At 41.5% G+C, this 19,225-nt stretch overlaps 1 protein-coding gene across 3 annotated transcripts in view; it reads left to right on the top strand.

The window, feature by feature from the left end:
* Positions 1–19,225, top strand: part of LOC145355323 (ATP-binding cassette sub-family D member 2-like) — a 91,886-nt gene that overhangs the window by 41,686 nt on the left and 30,975 nt on the right. For all 3 annotated transcript variants that reach the window (XR_013888953.1, XM_080207283.1, XM_080207284.1), the window contains one exon: positions 15,144–15,289. Coding sequence is in view for 2 of the 3 variants with exons in the window: in XM_080207283.1 (XP_080063409.1) it covers positions 15,144–15,289 (146 nt within the window). In the remaining variant the exon portion in view is untranslated. The remainder of the gene's footprint in view (positions 1–15,143; positions 15,290–19,225) is intronic.

Here is a 19,225-nt window from a genome sequence, read left to right as displayed (position 1 = left end):
ATCATTCACATTTTAAAAAATTATTCATGTGAAGTGAGCACTGCTGCCAAGACCAGAATTTATTGCCTATCTCTTAATTGCCTTTGAAAAGTTTGTGGTAAACTGTTTTCTTAAACCACCCCACCCTGTGTAGTGAAGGTAGTCCCATGGGATGTCAGAAACTTTCCAGCCTTTTGACCTTGCATTGATGTAGGAATGCCGATATGTTTCCAGGTAGGGATGGTGGGTGACTTTGGAGAGAAACTTGGAGGTGGTGGTACTTCCATGCACTTATGGCCTTTGTCTTTCTAAGCCAGGGCTTCCCAAACTGAGTCTTGATCTCCAATAGGATTGTGAAATTAAATCTTGAGGTCATACAGTACTAGGGCTGCTGTGGAACTCTGTTGGTGGGCTTGTCCTGATGGGCTGCTGTCAGAGGCTGCTGCAAAAAGGCTGTGAACAGGTAGGTATGTGGGCTTTTTAGTAGCTACCCTGCCTTTTCATCAATTCCTCCATCTCAATAGCCAATGCCAAACCAATACAAATCCATATTCTGGGTATCAGAATAGGTCATAGAGGTTTACAGCATGGAAGCAGGCCCTTCGACCCAACTTGTCCATGCTACCGTTTTTTTTTAAACCCCTAAGCTAATCCCAATTGCCTGCATTTGGCCCATATCTCTCCATACCCATATTACCCATGTAACTGTCTAAATGCTTTTTAAAAGACAAAATTGTACCCACTTCTACTACCTCAGGCAGCTCGTTCCAGACACTCACCATCACCTCTGAAAAAAATTGCCCCTCTAGACACTTTTGTATCTCTCCCCTCTTACCTTAAACCTACGCCCTCTAGATTTAGATTCATCTACTTTTGGGAAAAGATATTGACTATCTAGCTGATCTACCCTCCTCATTTATTTTATAGACCTCTGTAAGATCACCCCTTAGCCTTCTATGCTCCAGAGAAAAACATCCCAGTCTATCCAGCCTCTCCTTATAACTCAACCCATCTTGTCCCAGTATCATCCTAATAAATATTTTCTGCACTCGTTATTAATATCCTTTCTATAATAGGATGACCAGAACTGTACACAGTATTCCAAGTGTGGCCTTACCAATGTCTTGCACAACTTCAACAAGACGTCCCACCTCCTCTATTCAATGTTCTGACCAATGAAACCAAGCATGCCGAATGCCTCCTTCATCACCCTGTCCACCTGTGACTCTGGTGCAGCAAACTTGATACATTTTCTGTCATTACAACAGCCAACAATTGTACAAATGTAAATTTGGGAGTTACATATAGACCTCTTTAAAAGGCCCATATTTTGAGCTGTACTACGCCTTATGAAGGACGGAAAATATCACATGAATTTTCCAGGGTATATAACTAAAACACTGTTGTGATGGCTATTAAGGTAAGGGAAATAAATTGTAGGCTCTGGTGTTTCTCTTGTTTCCAGACTCCTTATTCCTTCACTAGGGCCCATCTCTCCCATCTACCCACTTTAACTCTTCACCTCGATCATTGAGAATCAAAGAATCCCTGCAATTCCAGCCCATCGAACTTGCACTGACAACAATCCCACCCAGGCCCTAACCCCATAATTCCACATATTTACCCTGCTAATCCCCCTGATGCCAGTGCAATATAGCATGGCCAATCCACCTAACCGGCACATCTTTGGACTATGGGAGGACACTGGATCATCCGGAAGAAACCTGCGCAGACATGGAGAATGTGTATTCCACATGGACAGTGACCCAAGGCCAGAATTGAACCCAAGTCCCTGGCTCTGAGACAGCAGTGTTAACCACTGTGCCACCATGTTGCCCAAAAATGTGTGATATATTTTGCCCTTTTCAAGATTCATCAATCAATTCACCAAACAATCACAAAGATGAGTAAAATGTTGACACCTATAGTTGGCATCTTGTTGCAAGTATCATCCAATATATATGAAGTATGGGCATGAATATTGAAAGCAGCAATGACATACTTAGTGTTAGTTTGTGTACATCTATTGGTGACCCCATCATGACCAGTAAACAAACCAGGAAGTACACATTTTACTTTAACAGCATTGTGCTATATTGTTAATTTAACTGTAAACTATCCCATTTTTACAACGTGCAGGGAGTAACATTGATTTTAGTGACGGCCTTAGTCCTCAAAAAGTAAAGTTTATTTATTAGTCACAAATAGGTTTACATTAACACTGTTATAAAGTTACTGTGAAATTCCCTTAATCGCCATACTCTGGTGCCTGTTCGGGTCAATGCAACTAACCAGCACATTTTTCGGAATGTGGGAGGAAACCGATGCAGACACGGGGAGAATGTGCAAACTCTACACAGACAATGACTCAAGTTGGGAATCAAACCCTGATCCCAGTGCTAATCACTGTGCTACCGTACCATCCCATTAACATGTTCTGCATATTGCACCAAATGGGCACTGTGACAATAAATTTATATCTGGGGGGAAAATTCAATACATGCAGTTCAAATGAACTGCATAAGATCTTTTCTATTCTGTAAAAGTAGAAAGCTTTCTCCTGTTTGGGTGCATGATATTCAATATAATTGTTTCATACGAAGAGTGTAATTGGTTTCTATTTTGTCAGTAGTCTCACTGGGTAAAAAGATCAAAGGACTCCTGAGCAACATAGTGCAATGATGAAGCATCATCAGCCTTCACTGAGAAGCAATGGAGCCGTAAGATGTCTCTGTGCAATGCAAATGTTAAGAAGGCAGTGCACAAAGACTGGTTCAAAAATGTGTTTTCTTGCTCAGCAAGTCTGAAAGCACTGCTGATTGATGCTTCTTGCTACAATATATTTTTACCATCGAGTTTGCAACACAACTTTCTCACACTATCTTAATACCTCAAAAAAAATACTCATAAATCACCAAGAATAAGTGGAATAATAAATAAGTAAACAAAGGAACAAGATAGAAGTCAATAGAAAATAATCTTGTGAATCGTGTGCAGTGCAAAACAAGTTCATCGTGAGCCCATTACATATTTCTGCCCTGGTAATCTCATCCGACAAACCCTGCTCACATTTAACTCTCATTAACAACAAAATGTAAAGAACTCCAGTCATGATTCCACCTCTCTTTACAAGATAATTATGGGCAACAAAGGCCATCCAGCTCAGTTCATCTTATCCATCCCACGATGATACACAAACATATGTATTGTGAGCTGACATAGGCCATTTGGTACCATTTTAGTAACATCATTATACCAGTGGCCATAACTCAGAGGTTCTTATTTGGCTGTTAAGAGATTTGGGATATCGTGAAAGATGCCGTATAAATGTAGTTCTTTCTTTCATTACACCTGAATGCAAAAGACAGAATGACTCTAACAATGGTGAAATTGGAGGCACAGAGCAATCAACTGATGTTGGGAAAACGCTGCAAAGAAATCATTGCATTTACAGAACAATTCAATTCTGTCACCCCCACCCCTTTCTAAACTCCCCCAACTGACCTCCTTCCCCAACAATGCTAACCCCACTCCAACTTCCCCAATCCGTACTTAGATCTCCCCTTCAATCTTTCTTGAACCTCCCCTCTAACCTTCCTCTCCTTCCATCCTTGCCCACAATCACCGCATCTGTTCAACTCTAAAATTGCAGAGGTTTCGTTTACTATTTAATCAAGCAACAGGAGTTGCTACCCTTCAGGCAACTTCAGTATTCTGGCGAACGTTTAAAAAAAAAGTCAGACCCACAAAGCTGCCCAAAGACCGGAAGCAGTGGCGCAGCAACTTGGTGAAACTTTCACTGACGGACTAACATTAGAAAGATTGAAACTTTGTTTTTTTTAAGGCAGTTGCAGCATTGGTTGCTCTGTGTGGACAATGAGAAATTCAATTTAAAACTGCTATAGGGAGTTTGTGTGTGGGGGATGGTCACATTGTCACCCCGCGACACCGGGCCCTCCCCAGACAGTCAGCAGTTAGGGATTTGAAGCCTGTAACGTGCACACCTGAAAAAAAGGTTTGCTGGTTTTATTAAAACCTTCATGGGCCACCTAAGTAGAATCGATCTCCGCACCCCTCAGGCTCAGGCAGCATAACAAGTAAGCTGGAGATGTGGTGGGATCACAAAAGAAAGAATAACAGTATTTTTTTTTTCCTTTTAAAAAGCTTGAAACCTGGATGTTGGGTAGAATCCACGACAACGTTGAGGGTGCCAGTCAGGGACAAAGGCGCGTCAAGAAAAAACAAATCATGACTTCTTACCTGAGTGCAAAGCATGTAAGCCCCAGGCGGCACAATCTGTGCACATGGTTGGGGAAGCTACGGAGCTTGCACGCAACAACTGAGAAGAACGATTGTCCGGCCACTAATCATTAGATGATGCCTAAATTTCCTCTGCTCTGGAAATCCGGTTAAATACTCCAATTATCAATTTAACTGAACAAAAGAGAAGCCACCGAGAGGGGTACTTTGTAGTTCCCCTCAACCCACGAGGAAAACGGCAAGTCATTTTGGGGCCATAAGGTCCTTTGCAGAAAGGTTCCATTATTATGTACAGGCAAATAAAATTCCATCAGAACTTGTGGCCCCAACCTTTCTCAGAACTATTGGAAGTGAACCCCTTAAGTTACTCTGCAGTTTTGTCCAGCCAAAGCAGGCTGGTACCAAAACCCTCGAGCAATTGATGAACACCCTCGAGGAACGTTATTGGTTATTGCGGAACGGTTCAGGTTTTATCGAAGAAATCTTGTGTGACTGCGTGTGGAGTTTGCATGTTCTTTTTGTGTCTGTGAGGATTTCTTCCAGGTGCTCTGGTTTCCCCCCCCATTGTCCAAAGATGTACTGGTTAAGTGGATTAATCATGGTAATTGTGCAGGGTTACGGGCCAAGGCGGGGACCAGGGAAGGATGCTCTTTTGAAGAGTTGTTGCATACTTGATGGGCCTAATGGCGGCCTCCTGCACTGTAGGGAGTCAGTGATTCTACATCAATTTGACGATGGGAATATGCCACAGCTTATAGCTTCCTTTAAGCATCTGGCCAAATATTGAGAGTTTGGTGAATCATTGGATGACTTTCTGCTGGATTGTTTGGTCTGTAGGTTAAGAAATTAGGCAATCCAGTGATGCTTGATCTCTGAGCACACTAAGTTGAAGAACAGCTCTGGAAATTGCAGTCTCGATTGTGCTCGCAGCTGGAGAGGCTTCACAATCGGAAACCAGCATGAGCCCATAGGATGGGTGCCACCCAGAGGAAATGTACCCAACTGCAGGCATGTGACCACATTGGTCTGTTCTGGTTCATGATCCATTCACCGGATGAGCAAGAGCAGTCGGTGCAAAATTGTGGTAATGTTGCAAGATCTTTTTGGAAGGGATTGGGGTTCCTTGAAAAGAGCAGTCAGAAAAAGATCCCAGATGTGTATAAAAAGAGGAATATGACAAATTCAGCAAAAATAATTTTTAAATCTGGCTGACAGGAAGTCAGGAAGATGTGCTTTAGGAGTACGTTAAGGAACTAAGATTGAACATGTATTCAATTCAAGGAGAAATCTCACTGGTCAAAATGGAAATTAGCACAGATGCTGTCATATCTTTCATCCCCAAGACCACATATCAGCAGAAACATGTACCGAAAACTTCAAGACCTAGGATTGTTAACCCAACGTCTTAATAGCTTTGTGCCATCCTTCAGGAAGACTACACACGTAACCACCGAGTTCATCCGCATTGCTTTTCGTGAAGAGGAAGCTAAGAACGATATTTGATCTTTTATCACCCCAAGAGAAAACGGCGATAGTAGAACAAAACCAACAGGTGCAAGTAACCAGGAGAGAAATAAGTACTAAATGATGCTTGTTTCACCAAGGGCAGTGAACATTGGCACATAGCTACACTACACGGGGAGAGTGGGTACCTGCAATTGTCTTGTTTCAAACTGGCCCCGTATTATACGTGGTCCAAACTGAGGTGAACTGGTTTGCAGATGCCATGCCGACTGGTTGCTGGCTGCCCACAGTGGCTTGCAAGAACCACCTCAAGATGAGCTATCCCTCTAATTCTTGATATTGTCTACTACTACCGGGGCATCTGGTGAGCCCAAAAGGATTAGCAACCTTATCGATACTGCCAAGTTCCCCATTGTGAATAATACCAAGCTCCCTTTGAGAGAAGAAAGATCTACGACGTGCTCGAACAACGGATGCGAATGAGGGCTTGATGGCTCCTGATAGCCTCTCCTATTGGCTGAATTGTATTTAGTCATGTTGCATTGCCTAATTTGTACTCAAATTTGTGATGTTAAGTATAAACGCTTCAATGCAGTCTTGTATATCTGTCTTTACAAATGCATGTGACATGTTCCTCTTTTTATACACATCTGGGATCTTTTCCTGACTGCTCTTTTCAAGGAACCCCGATCCCTTCCAAAAAGATTTTGCAACATTACCACAATTTTGCTATGTTCCATTGTGGCTCATATAACTTCCATTGTGCAGTCGGTTAATGCATTAAATTTACACCTTGCCTCTTCATCAGATATTGCGTGTGGACACACAACTGCAGATGCTCCGACACAACAACTGTCTAAAATAGTCAACTTATCTGTCTTTCAATTTTTCTGACATGGAGTCTGTGTTTGCTTTTATAAGAAATGCCCTTGAATTGAGTGGCTTTCTAGGTCATTTACATGTTTTAGTGAGGAGCTGAAGGGCAATCAGCATTAGTAGAGAAATGGTTTTGGGGAAATTGATGGAATTGAAGGTGGATAAATCCTCCAGGTCCTGATGATCTTGATCCTGGAAATAGTAGATCCATTGGTGGTTATTTTCCAACAGATTGAAAGGTTTGCTCTTCAAAAGAGGAGGTAGAGAGAAAACAGGGGACTATTGATTAGTGAGCTGAACATCGCCACTGGGAAAGTTGCCTGAGTCTCTTACCAAGGATTTCATAACTCTGCATTTGGAAGGCAAGAGTATAATCAGCTTGGATTTACAGAAGAAAATAATGCTTGACAAATCTATTGGAATTGTTTGAGGATGTAACTCATAGAGTTGACTGAGGAGAACAAGTGGGTGTGGTTTTTTAGACTTAAGGTTTTCGACAAGGTCTCACCTAACAGAATACTATGTAAAGTTAAAACACGGGATTGCAGGTAATGTCTTCAGATAGATTGAAAGCTGGTTAGCAGATAGGAAGCAAAGAGTTGGCATAATCTGTTTGGCAGTCGGTGGCTAGTGGGGTTCTGCAGGGATCTGGGTTAGGACCCATCTGCTGACATTATATATTAATGATTTGGAAGAGGGAACTGAATTTGTTATCTCTAAATTTGCAGATGATACAAAGTTGGGTGGGAGGGTGAGCTGTGAGGAGGATGCAGAGATGCTCCATGGTGATTGGGACAGGCTGTATGTGTGGGCATCTCCATGGCTGATGCAGTATAATGTGGATAGATGTGATGTTATCCATTTTGGTAGCAATAAAGGAAGACAGATTATTACTCGAATAGGTGTAAATTGAGCGAGGTGGATACTCGTTGAGACCTTGGAGTTCTCGCGCATTAGTCACTGAAAGAAAGCACACAGGTATAGCAGGCAGTAAAGAAGGCAATGTTGATCTTCATAGCAAGATGATTTGAGTTATTGAACATGGGGATAGGGATCTTTTGCTGTAATTGTATAGGGCATTGGTGAGGCCACACCTAGAGTATTGTGTGCAGTTTTGGTGCCCTGACATGAGGAAAGCTAACCTTGCTATAGAGAGCATATAGCGAAGGTTTACCAGGCTGATTCCTGGGATCGCGAGTCTGTCATAGGAGAGACCAAGTTGGTTACAATTATATTCACTGGAGTTTAGAGGCGTGAGAGGGGATCTCATAGAAACTTATAAAGTTCTAATGGAGTTAGACAGGGTGGATTCAGAAAGAATGTCCTCAATGGTGGGGAAGCCCAGAACCAGGGGTCATAGTTTGAGGATAAGTGATAAACCTTTTAGAACTGAGGTGAGGAGAAATTTCTTCACACAGGGTGGTGAATGTATGGAATTTACTACCACAGAATATAGCTGAGGCCAAAGTGTTATCTGATTTCAAGAAAAAATTAGATATAGCTCTTGGTAAAGAGACCAAAGGATATGGGGGGAGGGGTGATCAGAATAATGAATTCGATGATCAGCCATGATCAAAATGAATGGTGGAGCAGGCTTGAAAGGCCAAACAGCCTACTCTTGTTTCTAGTTTCTATACTTCTATTTCAGAGGGCAGTTAAGAACCAACCATACATCAGTGTGTGGCCTGGAGTCACATGTAGACCAGACCAGGTAAGGCTGACAGATTTCTTTCCCTAAAGTACGTTGGTGAACTAGATGGATTTTTATGGCCACTGTTACTGATTTTAATTAATTGAATTAATTTAAATTCCGCCAGCTGCCTTAGTGAAATTTGAACCCATGTCCCCAGATCTTTGTTCTGGGCTAATGGATTCTTAGTTCCATAGCAATAATGTCACTGGACTATCTACCATCTCCTCATAGAGCAATTCCTTTAACTGAATCTCAAGGAACAATGAATTAATTAGTTTTAAATGATTTTAAATGAACCCTTTAGTGACAGTTGTGAACTGTCACTAGGGGGTTCGTTGACCCCACTATACACTGTATAGATCCAGTGAGAATTAGCTTGGCAGAGGGGACATGAGGGGCCATGGGGAAGTTGGGTGGAAGGGCGTAGATTAGCATAAGGGGCATGAGAGACCATGGAATTTGGATGATGCATGGGAAGTGTCTGAGTATCCCTCTGTTTTTGTTTCCATTTTTGTTTTAACTGGAATGAAATCCCACATAACCAAGGTGCTCCTGGACACCCAGTAAGCCCCTGTGGCTGCCTCTGACCTTGTTAGCTGGCCTGACTCCAGCTCGCCCCCTGACACTGAAGATTATGCCTTTGACGGCACCTTCTTCCGTGTTGGACAAACCAAGCCAGGAATTTTCCCAACTCCTGCTAGTCTCCTCAGTGATGAAAATCTAGCCCGTTGTATCTGAATGCACAGTCTCGCAATGAAGACGTCATCCTTGGTAAGGTAGTACAAGGATTGATAATTGGACCTCAACTATTTATAAATTGTATCAACTACTTATATGGGAGAACAAAGTGCAATAAATCTGTGTGCTGAAGATGCTTTCCCAAAACATTTTGTAAGCTGTGAGAGGAATGTAAAGAGGTTGCAAAGGGATGTAAACAGGTTAAGTGGAGGGAGAGGGAAAGAACATTGGAGATGGAATATAATGTGGGAAGGTGCAGTTATCCACCTTGGGAAGATGAATCAGAAAAGTGGAAAATTTTATAACTGATGAGAGACTGGGAAGTTTTGGTGTTCAGATGGACCTGGAAATCCGTGTACGTGAATGACAGAAAATTAACATGCAGTTACAGCAAGCAATTAATAGGGAAATTGACATGTTAGCCCTTAACACAAAGGGATTGGAATATGAGAATGAATGGTCTAACATGCAGATTGTGATTCACAACTAGCCTGCACTCATTCAGGTTGGGGTAAGTAAGATGAAAATTTGGTGTAGCTAACTACCCTGCAGGATTGCGATTCCTGGCCAGGAGGTCCTATACCACTGTATTCTTTTTATCACTGCCAGCTGCTCTGGGCTCAGCATGGGGAACAGTAGCATTGTTCAGAAATCACTTGGTGCAGTCGGCGTGCCCTTCTTGAAGACAGAAAAGGAAGTGGAAATGTAGGATAATGCTGCAGTTTAAATAATGACAAAGTGAGCACTGTGGTAGAGAGAGTGCTGCACAGTGAGAAAGGTGATGCTGGCATTTGTACTGGAGATGAGTAGGAGAAATGTCTCAGTTCTGTGGGGGTGCTCAAGGACCACCCTTGGAAGGGAAAGGCACACGCTGCAATCTTTAAGTTAAATTTTTTTGAATAATTTAATTGTGGGTGAGTGTGATTGAAGCCATTGTACTTAGCTAGGCCACGAACATTCAGTATGACCATATGTTGCTATCTTTTGCCACTTCTCAAATCTAACTTCATCTTACAACCAACGCAGCTGCAGATAGTGTGACCATGGATTTCTTGCTTTCCACTCCTTTTTCATCCCAACCTTCTCCTTCTATAGTTTTGCTTTCACATTCCCATGATTTGTCTCCTGGCCTGCTAGCGCAGTCTCAGTATGAAGAACTGCAACACCAGATCTTTAATGAAGAAGTACTGTCACTTGATCCAATATTGACAAGCTCTGATATTGTTACTGCTTGAACCTTAGAGGGTAATATAAAGTTGGGAGCAGCACATGGTGAGCCACTGAGCACCAGTGGGCTGCAGCCAACTCAAAGAATTGAGCCTGTGCCAACTCTTTGGAAGGCAAGGTCATAAATGAGTACCACTCCAGAGGACTCGAATGAGGACTTTGATGGGGAACAGTACAGGAGAACATTGATCAGCATGCAGTCAGGAATTCTTGATTCATTGACTGACCTGTTGAATATATTGCTTGCTTTGCCCTAAATGGATCTGCTAGCATAGAAGTTGAGGAGTTATAGTTATCTTCACTAACACTGGCAGTACTGTTCTTGCCCTGCTTTACGATTGCATGTCCAGATGCTGACTGTGACACTTCAGTCACCAGAGTGGCTTTTGCTACCAAATAAACCTGTTGGACTTTAACCTGGTGTTGTGAGACTTCTTACTGTGTTTACCCCAGTCCAACGCTGGCATCTCCACATCGTCACACCATCTCGAAATCATGTTGCAGCCCAGAAAGAATTGCAACTATTAATCCTTATTACTGAAAACAACCTTTTTCCTAACAAAAGTAAAAGTAGAAAATGCTGGAAATATTTTGAGTCAGCTAGCATCCATGGAATGATATTCAGTTAACTTTACTGCTCAATAGCCATCAATTCTGATTTGAATTTCTTAATATGATGATTTTAGTCTGTAGTGACTCTCACACATTGGCCACCAGGTGGCTCTGCAACAATGTGTCAGATGGACTCAGGTTTTCTAATTCTTCTGTTTCTGTACTTCGATTGAATTTTCAGCATGCAGATAGGGTAGCGTTTATGCTCCACATGAGCCTCCTCTTCTACCTTGTCTAACCTTGTCTGTACATCCTTTTATTTCTTTCTCCCTCATCTGTTTAATGTCTCCTTAAATACATCCATTCTACTTACCTCAACTACATCTTGTGATGGCGAGCTGAAAGGGACTGAATCCTCAAAACTAGTGTGCATATCTGAGGCATGCAAAAGAGCTAAGAATTTGTGTTAGAGGACCAGTTCATTATAGGTTGGTCAGCAGAAAAGGAATTATGGAAAGCTACACCAACAGGACTGTTGTGACCTGAGGGAGAGGCGTTTATTGAGCTGTCTTAATGATATCTGTCAACCTTGAAGGGGGAAGAAATTGTCAAATGGGACTCTTGACCTAACCTCCGTGAATAAAGAGCACACTGGAGCTATTTAGTTCTATTTTGCCATATTTGTGTGGGAACTGATGTGACTCCTTATGGCTATATAATATGTATCTTAGTTTTATCATCTATTTAAAGTGAAATTTACTCTTTTGTTTTGAAGTATCATTTGCCTCTTCGTTCATGTTAAAGTGAAAGCTGCCCAAAGTGGAATCTTTCTGTTGGTAATTTCTTATTTTGGAGGTCATTCAATGCATTTGGTTATTTTGGTTTACACTTTCCGTACAGGGATTGTAACACACATGATAGCAAGAGAAAGCCATGTCAGCTGGCAGCTTTATCTCTAACATCTCAGCCTTCTTCCTTCCTTAGCATTACAAAATCAGAAGGTGAGATTTTCTCTGATAGTGGCAAAGTCAGGTGGCAAAAGCGGGTCTTTAAATCACTGACAGGCAGCCTCTGATTTGCCCATCATTGACTGAATGACTGAATGAAAAATAATTCGGCTGTCCCAATACACAATGAGCCCACCAGAAAACAACCTTCATCCAGGTGCAACTCCTGACACCCAGGCATAAGACTGATACTCTGGCACCAACTGGAATTAGCAATGAAAGCAGTCTTCCCCCCTCCAAGCACTGCCCTGAACTCTGAGCTCCCAGGGATACTGTAGGCCAGGTGAATGCCTTCTGAGGTCAGTTGTGCATTGTGCCATTTTGACATCACACTACAATGGGTGCATAATATAGTGTTGTTTCCTGGTAATGATATGCTAATTTATTATAATAAGGTTCCCAATGTTGATGGGGGACGGGAGATCACTTCCTGCTTCTAAGGTGAGATGAAACACGACTTTGGCCTTTTTGCAATATTTTCTGCTCTCGTCACCAAAGCCACTTGACATGAACGGGAGCAGAAAATCCTGGTTGAGCTTCAGTTAAAACTGGCCTCCACCACACAGATGTACCTATGCATTCATGTTTTATTTTCAGCGTCCCTTTTCCTGTCAATTATTTTTTTCTTTAATTTCCTCTCTCCTGTTTCCCTGAATCTATTTTTATACATAATTACATCTTCAAATAATGTTCTTATGTGCTGAAAATTCCCTTCTTTGCTTTTAACTTGTCCAGGTATTTCTTAAGATTCTCAATTTGACTGAACAATTTTATTAAATCCTTTATATTAAAGTTAGAGAATACTTCTTCCCTTTATTGTTGTCATCAACCTTCAAGTTATCAGGTGTTTCAAAAGGCTCATGGATTTCTGGGCTCAATCAAATCTCGCGGTGTATTCTTGGCTGAGAGCCCAGACATCCATTAGAGTACTTAAAACACTTGATCCATTAAAAACACGTTGTTTGACAACCCTGACTCTGTGCTGTATGCTACCAATTTCACTGTTTATTATGCAACTATTATATGTAAGCTGAATGAGTATGCAGAACAACAATAACTTGATTGAGGACAGTAAACCGAATCTATAAAATCTGCAACCTCAGTGCACCCTGTACAATAGTGAGGCCTGAACAACATATGGTAGTCCAGAGAAGAAGGCTTGACCAGTTTCCATCTTCGCTATCACAGATGCATCCTCAGGATCTCTTGGTAGGATGAGATCATCAAGTCAGAGGCCCTAGAACTTGCTAATTACATCAACAAGTATTGTTAAACCAACAGCATCTGTGCTGGCTTGGCCATAATCATTGGCTACCTCCCCCTCGCCCATGACCCGACCAATGGACATCCAAGCCACAGTTTCCAGGACCGTCAATGACCTCTTCCCCTCTGGAGATCTTTCCTCCACAGTTTCTGACCTCGTAGTCTCACAACCCCAGACAGCCCGCTTCTACCTCCTTCCTAAAATCCACAAACAAGGCTGCCTTGGTAAATCCATCATGTTAGCCTGTTCTGCGAAAAACTGCAGCAGGCAACGGTGCAGAGGGACCTCGGGCTCCTTGTGCGTGAGTCGCAAAAACCCAGCTTGCAGGTGCAGCATGTGGTCAGGAAGGCGAATGGGATGCTGGCCTTCATAGCGAGGGGGATTGAATATAAAAGTAGGGAGGTCTTGCTGCAGCTGTATAGGGCATTGGTGAGTCCGCAGCTGGAGTACTGTGTGCAGTTTTGGGCGCCGCACCTGCGCAAAGATATTTTGGCCTTGGAGGGAGTGCAGAGGAGGTTTACTAGGCTGATACCGGAGTTGAGGGGGCTGAACTATAAGGAGAGGCTGAATAAACTAGGCTTGTACTCGTTAGAGTTTAGAAGAATGAGGGGAGATCTCATTGAGACATATAAGATGATGAATGGGATGGATAGGATAGAGGTGGAGAGACTCTTCCCGCTCAAAAAAGACAGTAGGACTAGGGGGCACAGCCTCAAGATAAAGGGGGGGCGGTTTAGAACGGAGTTGAGGAGGAACTTCTTCACTCAAAGGGTGATGAATCTCTGGAATTCTCTGCCCATTGAAGTGGTGGAGGCTGCCTCGCTAAATATTTTTAAGACGCGGGTTGATGGGTTTTTGATAAGAGAGGGGATTAAGGGTTATGGGGAGAGGGCGGGAAAGTGGAACTGAGCCACGACAGATCAGCCATGATCTTATTGAATGGCGGGGCAGGCTCGAAGGGCTGGATGGCCTACTCCTGCTCCTATTTCTTATGTTCTTATGTTCTTATAAACCCTCTTCCTCCCATCCTAACTCCATTCTCTCTCCTCTTATCCAGTCCTTATCCATCTACATCCATGATTCCTCTGATGCCCTACACCATATCAACGTCTTCCAGTTCCTCAACCCAGACTGCCTCTTTCTCCTCTTGGATGTCCAATCCCTCTACAACTCCATTCCTCACCAGAATAGCCTTAAAGCCCTTCAGACCTGTTGAGATTTTCCAGCATTTTCCTGTTTTTGTCTCATTGGCTGGATGATGGCTGTACACCAAGGACCTTCTGCGTGGTGAACTGACCACTGGGTCACGTCCTCCTGGGCGTCCATACCACCACTACAAGGACACTTGCAAATGAGATATGAAAATGATAGACATTGACACTGACAACCAGGAGATAATCACCATCAGCTGTGACCTCTGGAGGCTAACTGTTTGAAGAGGGGCATTGGAAGAGGTGAGCAGAAATTAAAAGCTCCACTGGCCAGGAAGAGGACTCAAAGAAAAATGAGGGCATGAGCCCTACTCCTTCTCAGACAGTTGTCTTCCTCTACAGTAAATGAGGCAAAGATTGCCATAGCAGAACGGGGCTCATGCTGAGCTACAGCATGTGACATCTAACATGGATGACCACCACGGTGCAAACCAGCATCTTATGACATGCAAAACTGCCATTGGAATGGATGTAATTTCTGATTTGCAATATTAATAAGTTCTGTCAGGAAGTGAACACAACCACCAATCTCAAACTGCTACTGGAACAAATGTAATTTCTGAATTGCAATATTAATAAGTTCTGTCAGGAAGCAAACACAATCACCAATCACAAATTAGATTTATATCCAATGTGAGGGATCTGTTATATTTTCAACTGTTATTCAGCTTCACAAAGACTTAATGTGTTGGATTATTTAGCTATTATCAACATGTTATTTGGAAGATTCATAAAATATGATGTATTAAAACCATATTTCTTACAGATTTTTAAAACATTTCTGTGGACTAAACTTAATCTTGCACCAAAAGCATTATTTGTATGCAGTAACATGAACAATAATTTGCAATTCTTCATCTGATATTTTGCAGGTTGATGAAGGCATGCATCTCCTTATTACCGGTCCAAATGGTTGTGGGAAAAGTTCTTTATTCAGGATATTGAGCGGTCTGTGGCCTGTATATGGAGGGGTGTTGTATAAGCCTCCTCCTCAACACATGTTCTATATTCCTCAGAGGTGAGGACTTCAGTTTCATTGAAACAATTTTTATTTTTGTCTTGAAAAGACATACATTTCCTATATCTATTTAGAATTCTGTTTTCCTGTGAGCATTGTCAGTTTGTCAACACCCTATTTTATTGACAATTAAATCAGTGGAAATTGTATACTATTGAGTAAATTTTAAAATGTGACTGTCGCAGACATTTTTTTTTTGAATATACAGCCTCCCCACAAGTTGGCTTATGCAAGTGGTTTGCTGGATAAAGAGCAATTATTATTTAATAAAAAGTGATTTGGTTTCAGTACGGTTAGAATATATTTGGGGCAACAAGCAGCCTCTCCAAACTAGAAACAGTCCTGTCATGCTTTAACTAAACTCATTCATTAATCCATAAGTAGATATTGCATCTTTATTAAAAAAAATATTTTTTGCATATTGTCCAACGTGTTGTATACTGGCCAGTACATGAATTTATTCATATTTCTTTCAGCTGATTAGTTAACATTTTGGATTTGTAAAACAACACACAACTGGAGGAAGAGGGTGTATGAAATGAGAGGCAAGGAAGTAGAAAAATAATTATAAGGAGGATCTAAGAGCATAAGACATAATCGGATCAACCATAAGCAGTCAGCAAATTTTTCCCATAAAAGAAAGTGCCTGAATTTGGTTTCTGAAATGTTCTTGTGCTCTTTTTCTACCTCCTTTCTTTGATGCAGATGTCAGTTTTCTAATACGATAGTTGCTTTGTAAACACCTGAACAGTGTTTGATTCCTCTGGGATCACCAGAATCAAAATTTAACCTAAAATTGTAAGAACTGCACATGATGTTTGGCACCATTCAATAAGCTGTAGCGTTAACATGTTGAAGTAAAGTCTGCATTTTTGGCATGAACATCTCAATTTTAACCTTCTGTTCATGCAATGGTATTACTGGAAGATTATTTAGCTTCACCCCAGTCAGTCTCTTTCAGATGAGTTGATCTTTGTTCCACCCAGTGTGAATACTATGTTGGAGCAAAGATATGTTTAGAGATGTGTTTCAGTGATATGTTAGGTAATGATTGTGTTGTCTGACTTCAAGAATATTTCCAATGATACTGCATAATTTTTCAATTCTGTTGGCTGGTTGTGAGCTCGTAAAGTTTTAAATAATTAAGTTTATCAAATTACTCCATAATTAGAATTCTTGATGTAAGGTGTTCCTTCCAAAAGGGCCTAAATCTGTTCTTCTACTACGGAGATCATATGACTTGTTAATAAAGAATCTACAGGGAATCGAAGAACCATGCTTAATCTCTGTGTAATCAGAGTCTTTTGGAAGAATGAGAAGTAATGTTTTCTTACTGTGGGCATGTTTAAAGCAGAAGACAAGGGAATCATCTATGGGGAATTCAGCATAATACTGGAGCCATTTAAACTCTTTGGCCTTGTTCAAGTCATCCAGGAACACCCTGTCCAAAAAGATAGCTGTGAATTTTGCACGTTGTAGTAACACACTTGCTTCTCGGCAGAGGCTCATAGATTTAAATCCTACTGCAGAAATGTGAAAGATAAAATCCTGGTTCACACGCTAGTCAAGACAAATAGGGGCGCAGCAGGTTTTGGGACTGAAGTCAAAAACAACAAAATTTCAGAACTGAGGGCTTAAAACAGCGAGACTGTGGCACTGAAAGGTAAAAACAGTGAGACTGGGATACGGGTGAAAGCAGAGGGACAGGGACACTCAGATTGTGCTCCACCATTCAACTAGAATATGGTCGATCACCTCCTACAATGCCCTTCCCACTTTCGTCATACACTGTGATGATTTCTGTCTTGACCATGCTCAGTGATCGAGTTTCCACAGTCCCCTCGGACTGAGGATTTCAAAGATTCACCCCTCTCATCTCAGTCTTAAACAACCTACCTCTTACCCTGAGAAATAGCATTGTACCAATCCTTCAGATCCCACTGCAAAACCTTGAGGGAAGAGTCTTCTTTCCATTCCTGTGTCAGCTGAATCTGTAAAGAATGGCCATTCTGACCTCTGCTGGGCACCCTTTTAACTAGATATCCTTTCAGTAATAGCATGTGAGATTTCCATTGTACCTGTTCTCTGAGATTGGACAGGAAACTTGGAAGCAGGGTGTTAATGTCACGGTTGAGGTAAGGAACTACAGCAAAGCCAGCTTCAATCACAACCTGATTTCCAGACAGCTTCTGACCCCTGATCAACTCTTCCCCCACCCCACTGTAATTTAGTGCAATTAAAATTCTGCCCAGCGTATCTAGAAATTGAACTGGAGAGCCTCTATGAACTGTAACTGATGAGCAACTATTTCTCCATGTCACAGCCTTATAATAAGTGCTTTTTGAGTTGGGGCTGTAATAGCTTTTTATTCAGCTGTAGGTCAGCTTTTGCAAAGTTTCTAGGTTGGCAGGTATACAAGAAGTTATAACTGAAGCATTTCAAAGTGTGGATAGCTATAACGTATAAGATACAATGAGGAACAATAGAAAACAAACACTTGTTACTTGTTTATGATACAGAAGTTGTCTTTTCACTTTTTTTTAGTTCTACATTTGTAACATTTCATTATACCTTTTTAATATAAACTAACAACCAAAAACTAACAAGGTGATGGAAGGTGTTTCAATTTAAAGATTCCTATCGTTCTTTTGTCTACACCAGATTATTTAAAATAATTCAATTTACAAATATTCTTAGAGTTTTTTTTGTGTTTTTTCTCACCTTTATAAACATAGGGGTGGTGAAGATGGTAGTGCAGTGATTATGTCACTAAATCAGTAGTCCCGAAACCCAGGTTATAGTTCTGGGGATGTAGCATGGGGAGAGTGGCACAGTGGTCAGCATTCTTCCTCTCAAAACCAGGGAACTGGGTTCAGTTTGGGTGACTGTATGGAGTTTGCTCGTTGTCCCTGTGTCTACGTGGGTTTCATCTGGGTGCTTTGGTTTCCTCCCAAAGTCCAAAGATGTGCAGGTTAGATTGTCTGTCTGTGGCCATGCTAAATTGCCCATTAGTATCCCAAGATGTTGGTTCAGGAGATTAGCAAGGTAAAAATGTGGTGGGAGGGGTGGGTGGAGTGCACTGCAAGTTAGCGTAGACTTGATGGGACTGCTTCTACAGTGTAGGGATTCTATTGGTTCTAATCCCACTTTGGCAGCTGTTGGAATTTAAATTCAATTGATAAATCTGGAATTAAAAACTAGTCTTGATGAAAGTTACCATGAAATCATTGTCAATTGTTGTAATGTCCATTAGGGAAGGAAATCTGTCATCCTTACTTGATCTGACTTCAGACCCACAGCAGTGTGGTTGACTCTTAACTACCCTCAGCAATAGCCTAGCAATCCCCAGAGATGAAGGGCAATTTGGGGTGGGCAGCACTTGCTGAACATGCTAGCGATGCCCACATCCCATGAAATATTTAAAATTGTACAGGCTCATAATATTTGTGTCAATTTTGGGGGTCTCAAAATTCATTTCTTCATAATATGTTCTCAAGCTTAATGTGCAAGGCAACAGTTCATTTTGTTGAGTTTGTGCTGCATCCCGTTTGTTTTCTCAGTGAAAATCTGCCTTTAGATCACAATAATGTAAACTCTATATTCATCACAGTTGATACAGATGAAATAGGGCACCTCATGGAATTTGCATGCCTCAGTATAACGTCCATAAATTCTTAATCTATTTAATGGCTTCAAAAACAAAATTTTGTTGGTTTCCCTACAAATGCACTACAAATTTTGTGTTTTCAGATATTTCTTCCTCTAGTGAAAGTGAATGAATGTTAGATATGGTTGCAGCATCAGTTAAAAATCTGTTATACTGTCTAGTCTTGGAGCATTCTTGGAAAACGTAGTATCGAATATTGTGATTCAGAAGCAAGTTAATACAGCTACTTTAAAGATTCACAGTTTAGGCTGGAATTTTATGTTCTCTTC

Source organism: Carcharhinus amblyrhynchos, chromosome 19 (assembly GCF_965287045.1).
Source record: "Carcharhinus amblyrhynchos chromosome 19, sCarAmb.v2.hapA, whole genome shotgun sequence".
Classification (NCBI taxonomy): domain Eukaryota; kingdom Metazoa; phylum Chordata; class Chondrichthyes; order Carcharhiniformes; family Carcharhinidae; genus Carcharhinus; species Carcharhinus amblyrhynchos.
This window is presented reverse-complemented; position numbering and strand designations above follow the sequence as displayed.